This window comes from Solenopsis invicta, chromosome 2 (assembly GCF_016802725.1).
Source record: "Solenopsis invicta isolate M01_SB chromosome 2, UNIL_Sinv_3.0, whole genome shotgun sequence".
Lineage (NCBI taxonomy): Eukaryota > Metazoa > Arthropoda > Insecta > Hymenoptera > Formicidae > Solenopsis > Solenopsis invicta.
Window position 1 is genome coordinate 4,226,283 of NC_052665.1, and position 23,618 is coordinate 4,249,900.

A 23,618-nucleotide genomic window follows, 5' to 3' on the forward strand; every position below is an offset into this window, starting at 1 on the left:
CAGAACAATTGATCAACTTCTTAAAAAAATATATAAAGACCAGCAATAGTGTGCCTTATCGAGAAGGTGGAGCTACAAGAGCCGGCTTCCCTCTCTTTCTCTCGGTTCTCTTTTTGTAGGCGGGCGACATTCCTACTGTTCGGCAACGTTCTCGTTGGACACCATTACGTTGGGTGCCGGATGTAGATTGGTCGTTCGATGCCGCTCGGTAGGGGCGGAGCCTACTAGCAGATCCCCACCAAACCGAGACTGTTGGTTTTGCTCCTCAGCTAGTAAACGCCAGAGTTACGTTGCCAGTTCAGTATCGATATCGGACAAAACGCATTCGTCGGAAATTAGCAATAACATTCGTACGTTTCATTCAGTGCCGTTTTCGTTATTTGTGTCGCCAAGTGTCGTGAATATATAACAATTCACGTTAATCTACAATTTATTGGTGACTTTATCTGTGTTTAAAGAAACAGACGTTTGTTTATTGTGTAAGCTTCCAATTTGCAAGAACCGACATGCCATCATTTCGTGACGACGTCATCTCTGGAGAATCCTCGAATGTTATCTCGAACCTCAGCAACATCTCAAACATGATACCACATTACAATCAAACGAGCCTTGCATATCGCCAACAGCAGCAACAGGTCGCTGATAACCAACAGCAACATCAACTGTTAATGCAGCAAACGCATCAGCAAACACCGGCGCAACAGGTCCAGCCACATACCGCGGTTGCGGTTGCGGCTCCCGCCACCATTGAAGGAACCCAATACTGGTATGGATATTCATCCAGAGCCATACCCGCGACGCCGGCGTTGCATCCTCAACATCAACCAAGTCCAATTCCTCCGCAATTTTTTAATCATCCAGAAATGCTACCCGGATGGCACTACACGACACAATACTCGCCATATCTACAGTATCAACCGCAACATCTGCATTTTCAAACACAATCACAATCGCAGCATCATCAAACGCAAGAACTGGAGCAACATTCACCGTCAGAACAACGCATTCAGCAACATTTGTCACAGTCACATCTGCAGCACAGTTCACCGCCTGAACAACTCTATCAACATCCGTCTCCACAGCAGCATCTTCAACACAATTCGCCGCCCCAACAGGTCTGTCAGCAGCATCCATCACCCCATCAGTTGCAACAAAATTCGCCGCCTCAACAAATTTGTCAGCAACTGACCACTTCGTCGCCACAGCAGCTGCAGCAAAATTCTCCACCAAATTCACAACAGCGCATTCAGCAACGGTTGCCAAAACACCAGTTGCAGGAAAATTCATCGCCGCAGTTCTTCCAACAAAATTCACCGCCACAATATCTCCAGTCACAAGCACCATCGAGGGACCAGGAATATGAAAATATCTACAGACGACGGATGTTGAAATGGAGCATCAAAAACATGAATATCGATGTGACGATCCGCAATCAATACCCATCAGCGACCACAAGAATGAACGGCAATGTAGATGACAATATGAACGGCAGTTTAAATGGTAGTCTGAATGGTAGCATGAGCGGCAGTAATCACAGTAACAATAGTACTTCTCCTACAACACCACCGAATTTCCATATCGCATCGTACGATGACTTGTCCTGTACGCCTCGCAACATGAATCTATCATCGACGTCTGGTAATATAAACCTGCTGCCTACAGGCATGAATCTGCCGTCCACGTCCAGAGAAATGCTGTCTACGTCAAGACATATACCGGCTACATCTAGAGATGTGCCGTCTACGAGAGATATGCCATCCACGTCTAATAGAGAAATACCATCCACCTCAAGACGTCACCCATTATACACACAAAGAATCCAGGGAAGAAGAAGTCCATATGAATGGATGAAAAGACCATCATATCAAAGTCAGCCTAAACCAGGTTAATAAAATTTCTAATATCATATATCTGGCATCACTGAATTTTCTTTAAACTCGCTTTTAAAAAATTAAAAACATTGTGTACTCAAAGATATTTAAAATTTAATTGGAAAAATTCGTAATTGCATGAATAATAAATATTGATAATCTCAAACGTTTAAAGAATATATTCACAATATTTTCTGCTGCTTACTATTTTCTTGAAAATTCTACAACAATTGTTGATAGTATAAACTCTTGGAGTGAACAAACTACCGAAACTTTATAGAAAGACTTAAGGTAAAAAAATTGTACGCTTTGTTTCTTTGTAATTATCTTTTTGTCAAAAATTCGATATAGTATATAAAACTGAAAGATATAAAATTCTTATCTACGTTAAAAGAAAGAAATTCATTTATTGTATAAAAAGTTTTATATTATAACAAAATTTATAATGCATGAAATAAATGTGAAGAGTACTTTTTATCTTTTTTCAAGTATTGCAAAAAATTGCCAAAATTTAATAAAATTAATATTAAATTTGGCGAATATCAATTTAGTTCATATTTCACAGCATAATTAATAAATCTCGAAAACATTTATCACCTATCGAAACTCGACAGATTATATATTGCAAATTATACACTGTGTGTGTATTAGAGGCTATTCTTTTTCTCTTTATTTCATCAAAATTTATTTTAATTTAAAAATGAATTTAATAACGTAAATGTCGTAAATAATAAACACAGCGTGTACCGTCGGAAACATTTTATACCGATTTATTGTTCTTTTTTTGCGGTTACATCTTATTTTTAGCTTATCTTGCAACAGAGTAAACGTAAAATATTAACGCAATTTAGAAATTGTATATCACAATTAAACAATTTAAATTTTAATTAAACAAAAATAATTATTCTACGATTTACAGGATATTCCTAAAATGTTTGATTAAGCTTTATCAGTGCTTGTATTTTGCTCTATAAAGCGATAAAAAATCGCAAATCTTTTATAAGTTCTTTTAGAATTATAATTTAAGATGTAATCGATATTTAGAATCTAATTATTTTGCCATAATAACGACTGAGTCGCATAGATCAATTATCGTGGAAATAACATAAAAATTCAAAATACGTCCAGAAAAATATTATTTAAATTATAAAATTCTAAACGATGGAAAATTCAAAGTATATAATTTTATAACAAAATACTTTTGGCTTTTAAATAAAATTAATTTTTTAAATTTATGGGATGGCCTTATCATCCTGTTTTCTCTTCCATTATGCAGTGTCGTCACATTTTTATAAATCACGTTCTAAGTAATAAATATTTCATAACTATGAGTCTAGAATCTATTAAACGGCACTTTGACGAATATAATCGTTCAAATTTCAATATAAATTATTCTTTATTAGCAAAGTTATAATCTGAATAAAATGGGTGCCATTAGTGCTTTTTCCTTTAATAAATCATTTGTTAAAATATCAACGAAATTTGAAATGAAGACTCGTTGCGAATGATTGCGAATTTCGAGCAAACTCGCGTGACCGATCTTTGTCCACGAACAGTTCACCTTAATCTTTCAAAAGTTCGATTAAGAAATTGGACGATTTAAAAGCCACGTGATGAAGTTACGCACTTAACGAGAACTTCTTTCGTGCATATCGTACGTGCGATCATAAACACGTCTCCAGCGGTCTAGATACGGCAAACCATGTAAACACGGTAACGGACGAGCAAACATCTAATTGCTCTCAAATATTTGTGAGATAATCCCCTTCTCACCCTATCTCCCTCCCTCGTTCCACCTCGTCGCCCATCACGATTTTTCACCGGACTCGAACGAAAGTTCCATCCGTTCGCACGGAACGCGTCCTGAATCAACACACGCGACGAAGAAGAGTTAACTCTCACCGTTTCGCGGCACCATAATTCGGTATACACAAGCCGTTCGAGAATTCGGTCAATTTCCTCATTTGATATAAACCCACGTGAGGAGATAATTTTTTTTTTTCTGAAAGGGATGTTCTTTCCATTGTTGCAGCATGCAACGCTGAAACTGTCGGCGGCGCGGATTCGACGTCGCCGATTAATGAGCTCTGTTGCCGGCTTGAAATTCTCGGTACGAATCACACAATAAATTGATTGTCATGTACAATATTACTTTTGATGTTTGCATGCGTTATTGTACTGTGCATGCAGTTCCTGATGTTCTTTGGTAGAAATGTCTCATATGTTTTCTGACTAAATATACTTCAGCTCATAAATGTCCAAGGAAAATGGCACTAGCGACAATGAAGAGTAAGATGTTTTAGAGAACCTGCAGATTTAAGTCTATATGTTTAATACGAAATATCATATACGTTAAAAGATTATACGAGATACGTACTTTATAACAATTGGCATGCTATAATTGTAAATTTAATTGTCTAACTATCAAATATTTAACTATTAAACGTTTGGTAGAGGACATCTTCGATCAGCCGATACTGACACACTGAATCAAAACAAAGCAGTTGCTCGTAATTGTGAGTGACAATGTGCTGTACTCATTGTCAGTTTTACGTGCAATACGTGTCCATGAATTTTCTGTTACACGGATATTTCTCTCTCTCCAATCCTTAACTCTTGTCAGAGCATGGTGACCCTTCAGCATATTCGTAATGTACGAATACGCTGAAGGGTCACCACGCTCTGACAAGAGTTAAGGATTGGAGAGAGAGAGAATCTTTTTTACAATTTACATAGAATAGATATACAGAATCTACAGTTTAAATGCCTAATTTAGAGGGATTCTCATGGCAAGATACTCTCGGTGGTTTGCCATTGACTTCCGAGCGATAGCGATCGAAGAAAATCAAATCAGTTGGATTTGGATCCAGATCTTTAGCATGAAGAGCAAATGCACAACTCTCTGCGTCACAATCACTATACTACGCGGATGTACAACCCTTGAAATTAACGTGAGATTATCCAAGCAAAGAAAACAAAATAAAAAGATATAATCATCCCATACCGTTCTGAATAAATAATGTACTAAAGAAAAACGGCAGAGCCATGGTGGGCCATCTCATACTTGATCAATCGTCAGCCGCTATCGAATTAACGTGTTAATACATTGCTTTCGGGCTCCAAATGCCATTATTCATCGCCTGATACGCTCTTCACCACCAGGTGCTTCGCAGAATTCGTCCTAATTCGTCGTCGCCGTTTTTTCTTCTGTTCTCTTATTTGCATTTTACTTCACGCGCGTGCAGAAAGTACGCACCTTAAGTATCTTGAAACGAGCGTCCTGTACCATCCAGCGGCAATTATCTGCGTTTTATGGTTATATTGCGGGCAGAAGCCGGCAGAGCCTCTCTCTTACCACGACAATACAAAAACGCGAGGCGTGCATTACAATTTCGTGAGGGACGGCCTCGTGCATGCGCTTTCTCGTTCGCGCATCGCGAATCGCCGCCGTTCGGTTCCGTTCCGTGAGAGCGAGCCTACGATGGCAGCACGCGATTTCTACCGCTTTTATGGCACCTTCGTCTGGCCACGATCCCCTTATCGGCGCGATTAAACGTAAACAACGAAGAGGAAATATTTAATATCATCCTTTTGCAGGTAAAGACATCGGTCGCTATTATTCTGGCCGATAATTATGGAAAGTGATTGTTTGAGAGTGGAATAATCAGTTTTTTCTCACAATTTTTCTTATTCCAGTGGGACTCAAGATCTTTTTTTTCGACACCTTCGTGGCGCCAACTTCGTCCTTTATTCTGTGAATTTTAGCTTCCTTAAAAGAAGGTCAAACTCTCTTGTTGCGAATCCGGAAAATGGATTCCGTCCACCGTATCCGTGATACCTACTCTCAGGCCTTCATTACGGTCGAGTGTTTTGACAGTAGTAAGATCAACGGCGGAATCGATGCATTGTCGAGTCTCCGACTAAATAAACTTGTCGTCAGGCAATCCACCCAAGCCTCCAAGGCCGTCGCGTTTCGGTGTTGCGCGATTCGATTCGCAGCATGTCATCAGACATCCGGTATTTTTTCGTCGTTCTTATAAAAAAAAGTTAAACGATTCATCATTGGCGTCGCGAGCTGAATCTCCAATCGGACGGACGCGTATTGCATGACTGAAGTAAAATATGAATGGCACACGAGGAGATCTAATCGCGCGTTTACAACTCGGCTGGATATTCAGACTAGAGAATACAGTTTAGGTAATAGAAAGAAATCCATGCGACCAGGCGTTGAGAGATTTGAGGTCCAATAGAAATCTTTCAGCGAATACCTTCGACACTTTTAAACTTCATTCTTTTCTCTTTTTTTTTTGGTACTTTTCTACAACCAAGCTACGACCGACGGCCATATGTCCAAGGTTAAGTCACAAAAAATATTTTAAGTATCTTACAGTAATATTCCTGTTGTCGCCTGACGCAGGGTTTGAGACTGTCGAGACAAGATACTAAATCAATTATAGTATCGAAACTGTGTTGAGATTTGTTTGGTCACGCGCCCTGTAGGCATTACGATGAAATTTTCTACAGTTTTAGTCAAGGGTGTTTTTTTGAATGGTTTGCGATTTGCCTGATTGCGACTGCCTGGCGTCTCCGATCATAGGGTAAAAAAATAGGCGGATCAGGTATTAGTTTGTTTAACGCATATGTTTGTTGCTTTTTCCTATATCAATTGACACTTGCACCGTTAAATTTTTTTAATTTTCGACAATTTCCATGTATTTTCTCTTTGTTCTGTGCATTGCATATTTTATTCAAATTTATAAACAATCAAATGTGAAATATGAATTAAAATAGAATTCTCTTCAAAAATTCATTAAATGTGATTATAATTAAATTAAATTTACTGAGTATGATTTTAATTAAGATTATAGTTCTTAAGTTGTTTATGATACATTCATATAAAAGGTAATTGTACCCTATATGGCCTACTTAAGTTTTGCGATTTTTCTAATTATTTGCTGAGTTCAAAATTGAAAACTGATGATCAGATTCAAAATAGGAAACATTATTTTAAATTATTAGATAATTTTAAACGTTTATGTGGGTGCAGTGAAGACTTTTAGGAAAAGTATTATTTAAATTATGTTGGGTGCATATATACTTAATATGGCCTAATTATATGTATATTTTTTTTCACAAAAAGTATTAGAAAAATGAATAATAAAATGATTCAATGTTACATTTATAAATTTATAAGTTTATTAATATATTGACTTATATATAAAAGAAACTATGTTCGGCAATAATTCATTAAGTAAATAATTAACTTATCTTAACTTTTCTCGCTTAAGCCATGGCTTACGAATCACAGTTTAGTAGGTGGATTAAAATTTATGATTTGAAGTAATAAAAGTACTGAAGAATACGTTACAATCGATGTGTGTGTATTCATTATTTATCTAGGCCACGTTTCTTCTACAAAAAATTTTTTTTCTTTGAACCAAAACGTTATGACAAAAATATAAATTAAATACAGTGTAAAATATAAATATAGAGCTACAATAATATGAGAAAATTAATGCAAAAATTAATGATCATCTCAGGATGGTCATTAATCTCTTAACTGTTGCAAATAAGTCATGTATAACATATTAACGTTATTTCTTCAATTCACCATGTAACTACTTAAAAACAGCAAGTAGACCATATTGAGTACAGTTATGTACCTTAATTTAATGTTATAATACATTTATAATGTTTAATGCTGTATACCTACATCATTAAATGTACATCAGTCATGTCAAGGTAATGTTACAAAAATTTTAACGACTTATATTATAAATTTATATTATTATAAATTATTAGGAAAGAAAAAAAGAAAAGAATATTTAAGCGTTGAAGAGGAACAGATAGTCGCAGTTACATCACGATTAGATCCGCTACTAAAAAAATATCTATTTCTCTTCCTCTTTCTCTCTTTCTCTCTTTCTCTCTTCGTTCGCGGACACTTGATATGCGATATACAAATGCGAGGTGGCACAATAGAGGTAATTGTGACGCCGCTGACGAATGGCACCCGCGCGAGTCGGCGCGCGGCTCCGGCTAGGCCGACACGAGATATCGTCGGGGGTTGTCAAACGCCCGCAGGAAAAGCGGGGCACGCGCTTTTGCCATTCCGCGGCGTGAAATGGAAGAGCAAATGCTGTAATGGGGTGGCAACGAGTCCCAGGAGCACCGTTTCTTCGCCCCCTCGCTCGCGTCTTTCTCACCACGTCTCTCTGTCCTCCCGCATCTCGTGATGTTCGTAAAATCCGTCGCGCTTCCTCCCGCACTCCCTCTTTCTCCGTCGTGCTCGTTCGCATTTCGCGCACGGATACTCGGGAGAAATAGCTCCGGTGGATTCGTTCGTTCGTTCGAAAGTATAGACAATGATGGGTCCGACGAGCTAGATACATTTTAAGAAATCGTTCCCTCCGCACCGCTCGCGAATATAAACTTCAGCGAATGATAAACTTTAGCGAATAACAATCGATATATGTGTTAAATTAGAAAATGACTAGAAGTGTTTCCGATTAATTACTAATTCTAGAATATGAGGTCGATTAGAGCATCGTTAAAATATTGTTATTTTCTTTTATCGAATTAAAAAGTAGTACAATCGTATTGAGAGCATACGGTACATCATAGTCGCGATCGGTGCGTCACTGGGGTCGGATAATCGTAGGTGCGATATCAGTAAGATGAAAAACGCCGACGGTAATCCTTTCTAACTCATACGCTTACGTGCAAGGCCCGTGCGTGAAACGAAAAAAAGAACCGATTTGTCCTCTCGAGCTACAGCCCGTATACCGCGCAAACCATTCGAGACTTGCCGACGGACTCCTCCGAATGTAAAAAGTTCAACTCGGAGTTGCGAAAAGTTGCTCCGTTAACCGTGAAAAAGTTCCAGAAGCTAGAAACGTCGATTTCTTAAGTCTCCCCCTCGTGTGGGATGCTGCTACAGCGAATCGAAAGTGAGCGAATCATTCACCTTCGATATTATCGCATTTTAATTCGACTTTAACTGTATTTAATGTTTAACTCGTGTAGAAATTTATTAAGGGTTAAACTTGTAAGAATCAGAAAAGGATTTATGAATAATACTATATATAAGAAAAATAAATATATTTGATTACTTAAAGTAGAGAGCAACGGTAATCTGATTTTTTTAATTTTCTTTTTTTTCCATATAAGAGTCTTGTGAACAATTTGTTATGTGCCATGCAAGGCCTAGATTTATATTCAGGCCAACTAATCGGACACTTACTAGAATCTTACCAACATTTTTGCACGGGAATTTTTTCCTTTTCACGGTTAATTATTATGTTTGTATAGCTTTGATTATAAAATTACTCAATTCATATAGTGATAATCTAGATTATCACTATATGAATTGCATAATGATGAAATTTAATTTGCTACTTCTTCCGGCAGTTTGCTGATAATAAGTATTTGTGCCTTTAAACAACTGATTTTCAATTCTCATTATATCGCATAGGTGAATGGTGCAACTTCATTCGCCTCGCGATAAAAATTGATTCCGGATCACAAAATTATCTTTGCGAGGCGAGGGCAGCTGTCGCGCACGCACGAGAAATCTATCGCAATTAAGGCCAGTACCGCATACAGTTTGGAATTTTTTTTGATTCGATTACAATCTTCAGAGATAAAGAGTCTGCCTTTTGATAAGGTTTAAGGATGTTTCATGTGTTTGTTTACGTGCATCAGGCTGCGCGACATTTGCTCTTAACGCGTCAAATATTTGCACATCTAACAATGTGCGCAGCGTAACAGAAAAAAAAAGAGTGAGAGAAAGGGAAAAATCCAAGCTACATTACGTGATATCATATTGACAAAAACCATGGCGAACGCTGTCTAATATTTATTCCTCGTTTATCTCGTGTAACACTTTATTGATATAACAAAGATTTAAACTAGGCATTACGCAATCGCAAAGTAATTGATCATATCGCGAAAAAAATTTGTTCTATGTGGCAGACTTTTTTTAGAAAGAAAAAAAGCTATTGCATGATTAATCATTTTCAGACCATTACGAATTAAATATAATTTGTAAAAGTACTTGGCTAGTATCTTCAAATTGCACAATACCTTGTTTTTATAGAAAAACAAGTCCTGCTTCATTATTATGTAAAAAAATTAATTGCTTTGAAAAAAAATTAATTTTTGCCTTTTTACACTTATCAATTTAATTATGTTTTCAATGCTATGTAATGATTGAACTTCGTATATTTGGAAATTGAAAAACCCGGCAGCAAACAAGATATATAGCGGTTGGTAGTGAACACGTCGATTTATTGTACGAGCCCGCATGGGGTATGAACCGAAAGATGTGATTCAAGTATTATCATAGATACCAGAGAGCTGGAAGTGCCCGCGATAACAATCTCTCAATCTCAATCTGAGCAGATGAAAACTCGAAACCAGACAGTCCGTAATATATTGCTGCGTCATTTGAAAAGATTACACGGATTTAACCGTGAACGCGCACGGCATGCGTCGACATATATATCGTCTAAACGTCAACATTTCGTCTAATTCTTCAGATCCTTATTGTTCACATGGTCTCACATGAATTTTCTACACAATCGTGTGTAAGAAAGACGTCTTACAAATAAGATAAATCTTTCGTAAGTGGCTTAAAACAGACGTAAAATTTGTTTCCAAAAATACACATGAGTACCAATTTAAAATCCATGCTTTTCTTTACGTGTGTTTATATAAATCTTCTGTTTCAGATATAAAAATAAAATTATATTAAATTATCTATATAAAATTGAATTATATACTTTATGTAATATTACTTTACTTTTTACATAGAAAATGTAAGAAAAATTTTGTAGAAAGCTCTTTTTTGCTTCGCAATCTCTGACCGACGTGATATCTTCATGAAAATTCGCATTACATGCAATTTTCAATCAAAAAAAGTAATCCGACGAAAATGAATTAAAATTGTATTTTGTAAATTGGAAGTTTATCTTTTGGCAATCAAGATTTAATTTCGCAATCATTGATTTACAAAAAAAAATATGTACCAAAAACATCCAAAAAGAAACGTTCAAAATAATCTCAGATCTCAAAGATTTAATCAGATTACCTGATTAAAATGGATGTCAATTCGATTCTATAAATTCCTTCCACGGATTCCTTTGACACTATTATTTATCCTCGCGCATCCTTGTCGCGAGGATATCCTGCTGACCCGATATCAGCCATGCTGCCATCAGCCATGCTGCCTCAAACTGTAGCCATTCTGTGTACCGACGAAAAAGTCTAAGGTTGCTCGCTTATTCGTAACGCCACGAAGGCCTCGGAGTTTCCTTATCGAGGAGTGGTGGATTAACGTGCACGCCTTTGATCTCGCCGGCGGAGCCTTATCTAATCGTGTCCCTCTCTCTTTTTCTCTCTCTCTTTCTCTCTTTCTCTCTCTGGAGCCATCTCTTGCCGTTCCCACACACACACATATTCACATCCCTGTTTCCCGTTCCTCTCTTTCTCTCTCTCTCTCTTTCTCTTTCTCTCTCTCTCTCTCCATTCTGTATTTTGTGCGCGTGTTACCACCAGAAACGCCAACGTCGTAAGAAACGCATTCACACCGTGCGATTGCCAACGCACCTCTTCTTCTTTTTGCCACTTTCTGGCACGTCGTTTCTTCTCATAAGAAATAATCGCACTTCGCGTTATTCATGCGAATATCGTAGATGTATCTCTCATACTCTGCAAAAACCGTTGCTCATCGCAACTTTGTGTATATATGTGTATATATGTGTGTGCGAGTGCGTGTATGTGATCATTGCTTTTTGTTTTACTTATAATAATTACAGTTACTATGAAATATATGTTAATCCGCATTAGAAGTAAATAACTGTCTTCCTTCTTCTTCATTAATTTTTATGTGCTTAGAGCATGATTATAATTATTTTAATGCAAGTTATAAATGTGACAGTATATTTGATATATGTATAGTCATTGATGTTCTATTAAATCTGTAAAATTTCAAATTAAAACCAACTGTAAAATGTATCACAAAAGGCAGTATATAAAATTAATAATGTATAGTTATCTTCTTCAGTTACCATATTGATACTTTGTTTTGTATCCTAATAATTTTTCTGCACTTTTGCAACTCTAAGATAATTAATTCTACTGAGAGGAATTACTATAAATTGTAAATGTGATTATTCTCACACAATATTTCAAACGCTTTTAATAAGATTAATATAATTAATATTTATATATTGAATTGAATTTATGTTGAAAGTAATTGAAATGAGACGAACATTGGTATAAGTAATGTTAATTATTTGTAATCTACGCAGAAAAAGAATTTTCTTAGAATTTACCCTCAAAATTATGGAATAGCATAATATTTCAAAGAATTTTATTACAAATTTAATAAAAGTTAACTGAACTCTCTATTTTATTGTGATAAATATAATAAATCAGAGAAAAATCACATTCGCAGAGAAATTTTTCTCCGTGTAAAATTTTCTTGATTATAACACGTTCGAGCAAAATCTGAACGAAACAATTTGCTCACAGAGCATTTTTGACCAAATTCATTGGCTATTTCTATTGATTTTTTTTCTATTACACTGAATATGACGCATATTTATGTGTTATTCGCAATTAGAAAATTAGCAAGCAGTTATTTATTTCATGTAAAGATTTCTTGCGAAATGGTTGAAGTAACTTGCGGCTGCCTCTCACATTAATTCAACGTGAAATTAATTACAAAACATCCTTTACTTCGTTAATGTCGCCACGCGGTATACGCATTCGCTGAAAACGTTATCTCTTTAACGCATTATTGACAAGAGAATCAGTACGATAGATATTAACCGCGTAATAACACCGGCTGTTATCTACCTCTTTTTCAGGAAAGACTCGCACAAAAGACAAATACCGAGTGGTCTACACGGACTATCAAAGACTAGAGCTGGAGAAAGAATTTCATATGAATCACTATACCACTATCAAACGCAAGGCGGACCTCGCTCTTCAACTCGGTCTCACGGAACGTCAGGTAAGTGTGTCCGTCGCGTCCGTTTATCACTTAAAAATATCTTAAAATTATTACGCGGGAACGATCGTTCAACGTACAGCCATCTCTTTGCAGATAAAGATCTGGTTTCAAAACCGACGGGCGAAGCAGCGGAAGCTGGCGAAAAAGCAGCTAGAGCAAATAAGAGAGCGGCAGATGAGATCGCAAGACGTTGTGGCGGCAGCAGCCAACTCATCGGTGGAGGTGGTGGAGGTGGCTGGTGGAATGATGGGTTATGCTGCCAGCGGAACGGAGATGGGTGGGATGCTGGGCGGACCCCACGTTGGTCTGATGCAGGCCAACGAGAGCACCACCTCCGCGCCGCTTTCAGCGACGCCGACCACGTCGACGTCTCTACCCACGTCCACACCTTTACCCACGTCTCTGCCCACGTCGCAGCTTACGTCGCAGTCCACGACGCTGCCTATGCAATACCCGGGTCATTCTAATCCAATGTAAAGGTATACCCGCTGTGCCGAGGATTCCGAACTCCCCCGGAAGTTCGAACGAGGTGGGACGATGGAAGCGGGATGATGAGGTATCCACCGTCTATCACAATTTCGAACGCAACGTACAAAGAGTTCGCAAGCAGGCATGCAAATGGACGCCGCGGCGTAGGATAATTAAGACGCGTAAAGTAAATGTAGCTCTCACACAATACACAACGGCCTGTGATAAACGACCGTTGTTATAAACAACGGATCGTTCGTGGCGTACAGCTCGTGGAAAACTGATCTCACTAATCTCTCGTCGGGTACACGTCCACGGCGATCCCCGTTAATATGACGGTCGTGCTTTCGATATTTTACGTTCTACATGCTCGGCACCGTTAATTCCGCAAGAGCCTAAGCCGAAAGTGAATGTCGAATATAGACTGCATGGATGCCTTCGCACTTGGCATTTCGTTCGAATAGAATCTAGACGTAAACACCTGCGTCGTGTATTTAGATATTCATGCAGCCTACTATATGATAGCGTTTCGTAATTGTACCTGGATATTAGGGGTGATTTGAGGGAAAAGGTTAAAAATAGAGAGTTTGTTTGTTCTCGTTAATGGGGAGATCCGACCGTCTGCGCGAATCAAGAATTGCCCGCATAGTCTGAACGTTAGTTTTAAGATAGAGACAGTAGTATCCGAAAATGATCGAGTTATCCGAACAAATATATGAACTATTTGGTACGGCATACAAAGAGCTTCTTTGTAAGTAATTTACAGAGAAAAATGCGCCACAATTATGACATTGCATGGATTTGTTCTCCATCGGCACGAAACGACACGTCGTAAATTTTATTTGCCCCTCATTGTCTGAGTTTCTGCTACGAGTTTCTCTACATGCACGCATATTATTCTATATATAAATAAATATATTTAAAATGTGTTATTTTGTATATAAATAATACAGTGCGTGTGGCACCCTAACAGCTGAAGAGTTAATTGGGCTCGGATCGGATTCAACTCAATTGAATTTAAATTCAATTTATTTTAAAGAGATCGAAACCGAACGCTGGATGCTCGAAAATTTTGGATATCACTCGTGAATCACTAGTCACAACGTAATTTACGGCGCGCGTAAATGCGAGGTGCGCACTAACGTGCACGTGGCGACGGAACGTATACATGCTGGACATAAAAAAAAGGTGAAAAGTGTGCGCATGACATCACACAAATTTCACACCTCTTTTTTCTAATTATTTCGATTGTTAGCTTTCTTTTTGTATCGACATTATCCGCGCGTGCGAAAGCATATATTTTCTTGCGTATACTGTCGTTGCGCGCGCGCGTTTTTTTTCTTTTCCTTTTTTTATTTTTTTTTTTCTGGACAAATCGGTAATCTTAGTCATGCCTGTAACTCCATGAGAACTATTATACCGAGTACCAACGTTTTTTTTTTATCGCCGTAGCGTGAAAGCTATTGAGTGCTTTCAGCTTCGATTATAATGAACGAAGACGGAGGAAATAATGGTACATAAATTGCCATTTGCGTACGACGATCGGGTTGCCACGGCTTCAGCTAAGCATACCCGTGAACCGTTTTCGTTATTTGTAAATATATTTGTTGTAAATACAGTTGTATATAAATTAAGTTAAGAAAGATACGTGCCTTAAGGTAAGGTATAAGTCGAATGAATGGATAATGTCGATATGAAGATAATTATTTCTAATTCGATACCTTAACGTAATAGCATAATATAATAGTGTTACATTTGTTAATAGTGAAGCAAGTATATTGCTTGGATATTACGATAACATCCGCGAAGTCTATATTTTCCCTAGACTCTTCGTATATTTCTTATAGCGAATATATTTACACAAACGTAAAGTGGCGATCACTTCGACAGTACGCTGTCCTCGCAATTTTAAAATTAGCAAATAACATTGTTCATTGTTTTGTAACATGAGAAAAATAGCGATGTATATATTTAAATCTTCGATATAACAATTAAGAATAAATCTTGTCCGTTATAAACCTTTTTTTATCTATATTCTATAAGAGCGCTTTTTATGCTGCAATTCAGAAATTGTCCAGTTTTGTTTTGGACTATAATTGTTGTAACAATCCTCTTTTTTTTATGGACAAAAAATCCTGCATTTTTAACTCAGTCTTTTTTTAATACAAAGTAATATTGTTAAAAATAATATTTATTAAAATGTGATTCTGTCCAGTATTTTCTAATAATAACGTATTGTAATAATATAGTGTTTCTTTTGTAAATAGCCACGTATATTCCCGCAATGAAACTAACAATAAGCGGAATTTTCAATTGTCCGAGCCATCTCTTCGTCAATTCGTAATAAATTATATATCTTTTACTCGCCTCTTGATAAATCGTATTTAAACATTTACAACTTTATACAAATTGATATTTTGCTCTGTAATAAAAAAAAATTGACTCACCATTCGATCGCCGTGCTGCTCCTCGCTATCACGCGCAATTCATCTGATCGATTAATCCGAAGCATGATAATCCTTTTTTGTTTTCCCACATTTATGACCAAGTTTGGATTGTGACTAAAAAATAGTTAAAAAGTTAACAACTTTCAATTTAACTTAGTTAATTTAAATTAATTTTTAATTTAGTCAGTAAAAATAATATGAACAAAAAAGAATAAATTAAGATTAACTTAAAAGTTAATTTCATGAAGCATTATTTATATTAAATTTAATTTAATTTAACTAGTTGTTTTTAAACTTATAAGCTTTATTTTATTAACATTTTTCTCAAGTTAAAATTTATCTATATAAAGAAAGGAAGCAATTATAAAAAAATACATTTTCACGTTAAGAACATATTTCTTTGATGTTTCATAAATTTAATTTACAAATAAAATATTAATATAATATAATTTATTTGATGATCCATATTATAATTGTTTTGAACAATCTAACTTTAAAAAATTAGGACATTTTAATTTAATATAAATAATGCTTCACAAAATTAACTTTTAATTTAATTTAAGTTAATCTTAATTAAATCTTTTTGTTCATATAACTTTCAACACAACTAAATTAATTTTATATGTCATTAATTTAATTTAGTTAAAAAAAGCAACTTACCCAATCTTGTTTGTGACGGATTGGAATTCGTAGAAATTGCATCAAATTCAGTGTCGTTGCTTTTAACACTACCGTGTGCGCGCGATGAATTTTCGGTTGAGAAATTTGAGAGTAAATTGGCGCGACGTTAACCATCATGGCGGACGAATGCAGACCGTTACCCAAATATCGTTAGCGCCCAATTGTTTCAATCGATTCGCTCCGACAATTTCCCGATATTCCAATTCTGCCGACGCTACTGGCGCTCGACACTCGCCCAGTCTCGTGTATTTCCATCTCGCGTGTGTAAATGAAAAGATAGACGTACGTAGAGAAATGACATGAGAGGATGGGCATCGACACTCGCCCCGCGATAGACGATTTACCGTTTAAGGGCGTCGATGGTCGCGTCGCGTGAAACGATCAACGCATCTCGACGCGCATCCTATTTCGCACGTAGGACACAAAGACGTACGCGAAAGTATCCCATAGCTCGCTTGTGTAAAGGAACGCCGAAGCATCCTGTCGCGGCACGAGAACTCGGAGCGGCGATTGACTGCAACGTGAACTGAGCGGCGATTTCGATATCGAGTCGCGTGACGTCACGCGCGCGCTTTACCTTTTCCTTCGCGCGCGCCAAATTCCTACGCGTTTAAAAGAGGCTGTGCCCTCGCGTAGAAACTAATTGAACGTGCCCTTCCGTGAGCGATGCAATTTGACGTTTTTCCGAGTTTCCGGATGCGAGGACGACTCGTGAGGCAAAGAACAATGCGGGGACGAGTTTGATGATACCTTTGCGTTTATTACTTCGCGATAGATACAGTACTGACTGTTTGGTCGAATTTTAAAGCGTCTGGAACGTATAAGAAACTGAGGAAAAATATTCGTTGTAAACATTTTGTAGGCAACAAAGATCCAGTCTCGACTGTACTTGTGACGCTTTCTTACTAATTCTAAAATTTAATTCTCATTCTTGTAGGAATTAGGACAAATTAACAAGGCTGACTGCGAGATTTGAACTCGAGATCTCTGATTCTCGGTCCTAGCGCTTAGAATGCTATAATACGACTGCTTCACTGGTCTCATAATTTCGGTTGTTTATAATTTGTTCTATGGTTCTTTTCATTTTCTTACATTCTAATATTTAATATTTCTCAATTGTGCGCAGGACCTTAAACTTTTTTTCCACCTTATACTAATCTATGTTGTTCTGAATTTTTTCTTTTGATACAGCAATTATTTAAATTAGTTTTAGAACAATCTAGATCAGTATTAGGTGAAGAAAAAAGTTTAATATATTATTCAAAGCTAACGTTTGCATACCCAATAATAAAAATTGGGAAGAAGAAGATTTTTGCTATGCTTGTTTACAATTTCTTAACAAATTATAAGATTAAACTGTTTTGCTTATTTCTCATTTCTTAATATCGCTAATTTAGTTGGAGACTGATCGATCGCGATTCTGAACGACCGATTATCATAGAGATAGCTTCACACGTTTGATATCGAATACGATTGCTTCATGAGCGAATAAATTATAGATTCGAATATTACATGTATTACGCGCGTATTCGAAGCAAGAAGATAGCGTGTTAATTTTCTAATCTTTTTTTTTCAGACAATTGCTAAAATCATAATTTATACAACATTTTATGCAGCGTCTTCTACCTCAATAATAATCAGAATAATGTTAACAATATAAAATGATACATTAATGCTAAAATAGTCGTCATAAAAGTCGGATGCAACTGTGTGTAAGCGGTCAGTCCGAGATTAAGCAATTTACACTGTCGGTCTAATTCCGATTTAGGGATTTACGGGGTGCGGAGTGTCCCTTTAGCGAATTGCTCGTCGCTTCGCGGGCGACGAAGCCGTTTGCCGCCGCCGCCGCCGCCGTGGGTACGAACGAGTCTCGTTAGCGATCGCGCGTAAACACAAACGTAAAAACGCGTAATGCACTTTATGCGAGCACGCGAATCATCAACCCTCCCCTTCCTCTCTTCCTCCCTCGTCCCGAATCGTATCCCCATCCACGCATACCGCGGGCGCAGACGAAGGTGGCAACGAGTCCCGCGGGGGCACTGAAGTTAACTACCAGATCGATGTCCGACCCCAGTCCACCCTCTGTCCCCTCCCTGAAATCAACCCCCGACACTTCAACGCAATTCGAGCTGGTCTGTCGTGGCGAACCGAGAACTTTGCGCGGTTTATGCGACACAATTCGAGCCCTGTGATTTCTTCCCGACGGCGAGACGTCTCTCGGAAGCTCACTCTGTAAACACGGCTGCCGCAACTGTGGGATAATGGCTTTAAAAAATTACTCGATGGTTATTTCGTGAGGGGTAGCGATAAAAGCTGCACACGAAACGAAAAAACTAAGAGAAATGCAATTTTTGTTTACGGACGCACGTTTCAGTGCGTGATTTTATTTGGGCACAATAAGAATCTATATCACGCACTGTTTAAAATATAAAAAAAATTAAGTTTACGCTAAAGCAAAAGGTAGATTTTACATCAAATAATTTTTTAAATAGCGATTAAGTTTACGTAAATAAAAAAAATTTTTTAATTTAAAAAAATTATTGTGTGTCAATGGAAAATTTTGAATTTATAAGAAATATTCTACTTTTAATCGCAGATAATATTGCCTATGAGAGAATAAACATAATTTTTTTTTCATAGAGATTTGTCATATAAATTTTTTATGTAATATAACAATATATATCAAACATGTATATCTCAGAAGTAAAAATATTTAAGATAAATAAAAAATATATACAGCGTATATAAAATAAATAAATAAATATTTAATATATATTTTGTAAAACTATTTTGCTCTATCTGTGCCTGAATAATTCCGCTAACAAACAATGCAATGCAAGGTCTCGGATGAATCTGACGATTGCGCCCGACGGAATGAGAAATGAGCGCTGCGCAGAATTAATGGATGTACTGTGCATAACCGTATCTATGCTCCAATTTCTGCTAGTGCCGATTATACGAGGGTTCGATACAACACTTCGCCATCGGCGATGTATCACTGTTTTAGCGGAAGAGGTATGTGAGGGAACGCCACCGCGAACGTCACTGAAAATGAGGACGTTTCATAATTTTTGCTTTATCGTGTTTTTATCGCCGTTCGCTTCGAGCTTACTTGTCAAGGATTGCAATGAAGAAATCATCGATGGATATTTATTCACGCGTCTAGACAGAAAAGAATAAAAAAAAAAGACGAATACATTAAAATTTTTATAACGGCACGATATTGCGTCTCATAAAATTTCGTAATCTAGATTTTGAAGAAAACGTTATTTTTTTAATTCATTTATTTTGTTTATATATTTTGTAGAATATTCTAAGAAATATTAATAACGATTTGATGTTAAATGTTTTATGTTTTACTTACGGTGTATCGAAGGTAGCGAGTATTAGGTAGAACCGAAAAGGAAATATTCAGATTAAATTTATTCAGCGACGTCGTGCCGACAAAGGCCGCTTGCTGCTCGTTCTAAAACCGCGACACGATAAACAAAAATGAACATAAATTCTGAAATGAGTAGTCATGTTTATTCATTATGATGATAAAAGTATTAATACGACATTTAGTAAAATCACGATAAGACAAAGAAAATTAATACGTTGCATATCCCAAAGTATTCGCATATATTCTGAATTTTATAGGAATACATATTTGGTAATTAAATTTTTGTTACACATTTTTGAGTTGAAATTGTTACGTTTTGAAATAAAAAGATACAAAAGCCGTATTTTGTGGCACATCTGTCCACCATTATGCCGCATCGATGAAAGGTAGAACCCCATATTTTTCCGCCATATTTTTCGAAACGCTAGGAGACTACAAAAGATCGTAGGGGCTGTCGTGATATTCGCATGTGAAAACACGGCGTTAAAGATAACGGGAAGGAAAAAAATGGGCCGGATAGAGACAGGACGTGTGTGCATCGGCGTCATCCTTTGGTATCTATAAGGATTAAATTTTGAAAAGGAGGGACACCCGGCAACCTGCGCGTAATTGGAGACCCGAAGACACGTAACGTAGGCTTTACGTACCGTGTATACATGGAAATTCCTCGGGTCCACGCCAACGTAAAGGTGCCTTTTTGTTCGATTCTTGCCTGAGTCCAAGTCGGCCCAAGTCGGAAACACCAAATAGATTTTATGAGGGGGCTATAAACTGCCGGAATCTCGATTCTCGAGTATCGATGGTTCCAAAGGGGCTAATCTGCGGATGAAAACTGTAATAAAACGTTCGCCCTGTGTACGTACTTCGGAATCCTTTTGCGCATCCTTATTTAACGTGAGGTAGAACCAGGTATCTTCTATACTTATTGTTAGTACGGTTCCCGAAAAACTTGATGGCATTCCTTGTTTGTGCATTTTTTTACGCAAATCTGTTTCTTTATACTCACTTATCGGCGACTAATATTTAATTTATTTTTTGCTGTCTTTTTCTATTTAAAGATTTTATAAAATTTTAAGTTGCTGAAAGAATTTTACGATACATGTTATTTAAATAATATAAAAATATATATATATATATATGTGAAGTAGTCCAAACGAATAAAATGTTCATAATATGTTGGCAGCTTAGATAGCCAAGTTTGTTGAAAACAGATTTTATTTACTATAGAAAGTCTTTCGGCAGAAAGGCAGAAATATTGACATAGGATGTATTATTGATAAGATTATTAAGATTTCAAAAGATACTAGTAAAAATAAAAATCTACTGTTATTAGATTGTCGACAGAAACTGAGCTAACTTGCCAACGAGTCTAAAGATAAAAAGTGAACAAATCTGTCAAACACAATCTATTGACGTATTGGCGGCAAGAATCGAACAGATTTATTAAATGTCATAATTATTTAAATAGAACTTATTTTTTGTTACAAAAGAATAGTGTTCAAAGATGAAAAAAATCCCTTTTATGATGATATAGAAGATTCGGAGTGTATATCACTAATTTATTATTATTCTCATTCTAATTATAAGCAAAATTTTCAATTGTTTTTACTAGTAAATTTTGAAATAATCAATGATATCTCGGGAACGACTAAATCGACTATCCCACGGTTTTGCATGTATATTTATAATAATATCGAAAAAAGTTACTCTTCAAATTAATATCTCTAAAGTTTTTATATTTTTTTGCATTTAATATAAGAAAATTAAAAATTTTTTTGATTTTAATAATGTTTCACAAACTGAAGATCTGCAATTGTCGATATTTACTAGATAGTTACAGAAGCAAAAATATACTAAATAGCTTGCAATTAAGATTTAAATAATAAAGAAGAAATAAAGAAAAAAATTATAAATATTATCTAAATATCATTAACTATACCAAACTTTATATTTATAATTCTAATAGTTTAAATAAAAAAATCAAAACTTATTTAAAAGCCATCTCAACACGAATCTCTTAAACTTCCTGTATACTACCGCCAACTGAGAAAGTGAAGATGAACTACGTAGCCACATCTACTTCTCAAGCATGTTGGTAAATCACTTATGATCTGTTATATGTATATGATGTTTAAATATATTTTGTGCATTTATAATTGTATGTAATTATATACACGTTGATTATTGAATCTTTAAAAAACTATTAATAAAAATAAAATTTTATTTTTAGAATAAACTTTACTTTGATTGTAATTTAATATTTAGTAACAAAGATATTTTTAACTTTGATTGAAATATATGTATTATAAACTGAAGGTTATGAGAGTAATAAGAAATAGTAAATTTCAATTAAGAAAAGAATTTACTGGGAATTGCTTAAAAAAGAAATTTGATTGATTTTAGGCACATTGTATAACTCTGTTATAATAAAAACAATAATATGAATAATAGCGCACATACACATGTAAACAGTAATAATCTTCTTCTATTGACTATTCCCGGGATATTTGTCTGTACTATTAAATCATTTCTATTCTCGTATCTTCATAATTGCAAAGATGTACATCGTAATGAGAAGTTGTATAAATTTTGTAAAATGATTGAATACTCGACGCGAAATATCCAAAGATTGTTTACGACTGTCTCTTCCGCATGATGTTCTTAGAACCAGTATTGACCACGTAGAAGAAAATTAATCAAATTATTTAAGACGTATTCTACCTGATTGTAAACCTGACACAAAAATTATATTAAAAGAATTAAAGCGAATATGCTTTAAAATAAAAATGTATATACTTATAAAAATTACTTGTTAAAAATAAACATGACTTTATGTTTTATTTTAAACGCAAGATATGTTTCAATAAATATAATAGATATCTCATTTATGTGTCAATGTTTCTGTGATTACGTTTTACTATTACTATGTAAAATTACAATGAACAACTTTCAGGATTTATGAAAACTTTTTGATCTTTACATCAATGCGAAGTATTATACCGGCCTGCTATGAATTCTTTGACTATGTTATTAAAATTTATTTATTATATATAAAAAAAATCCCGATCAGTCTATTATGCAAGGAAAATTACAATTATTTTATTAACTTAGCACTAATCTATACTAACTACATAATAAAATTCAATGAGGAAATTATATACTTTGAGATATTTTTAGGAACGTCACACTGGCAAATGAGTCTATGAGATTTTTAAGAAAGTTTCCAAGAATATTTAACAGACGTCATAGTGATGCGTACAGTAATATTGCGATGCAAAACGTGTGAACGGTGACGTCAATAAAGAAAAATCAAATAACATTTAAAGAATAAAAATTTCTTAGAGGCTTTGAATTAAATAAACTTTAAAATCGTGAAACATTTTGCTATAATTATTACTGTAATAAAACGTTGTGTGTAATTATTAATATTAATAATATTATTGTAATATATAGATTAATTTTTGAGTTACAATTTTCCTGAACAGTAGATATATCTTTTACACCGAAACTCGTAAAAAAATGATTTAGAGTTACAAGGCACTAACTTCTTTCTTGATAATGTAAAATTTTTAAATAATAATATTTGCGTTAATCTATACTTCTTTTTACAAACAAAAATAGAAAAATTCACACAAGATTAATATTTTATACATTCTCATTTTACTTTCTGTAATATTATATTTAAAATAAAGGTATCAATCTTAAAAACTAACTTTTAAGATTGATACCTCTTTAATAATAAAAACATT

The 23,618-nt window shown here is 35.5% G+C and overlaps 1 protein-coding gene across 1 annotated transcript; it reads left to right on the top strand.

The window, feature by feature from the left end:
* The first annotated feature begins 12 nt into the window (after window positions 1-12).
* On the top strand, window positions 13-15,873 carry LOC105199003 (homeotic protein antennapedia). Its single transcript, XM_011165888.2, has 3 exons — window positions 13-1,884; window positions 12,746-12,891; window positions 12,985-15,873. Exons 1-3 carry the CDS (start codon window positions 507-509, stop codon window positions 13,366-13,368), a joined length of 1,908 nt encoding a protein of 635 aa, XP_011164190.1. The 5' UTR covers window positions 13-506; the 3' UTR covers window positions 13,369-15,873.
* Window positions 15,874-23,618: the final 7,745 nt, after the last annotated feature.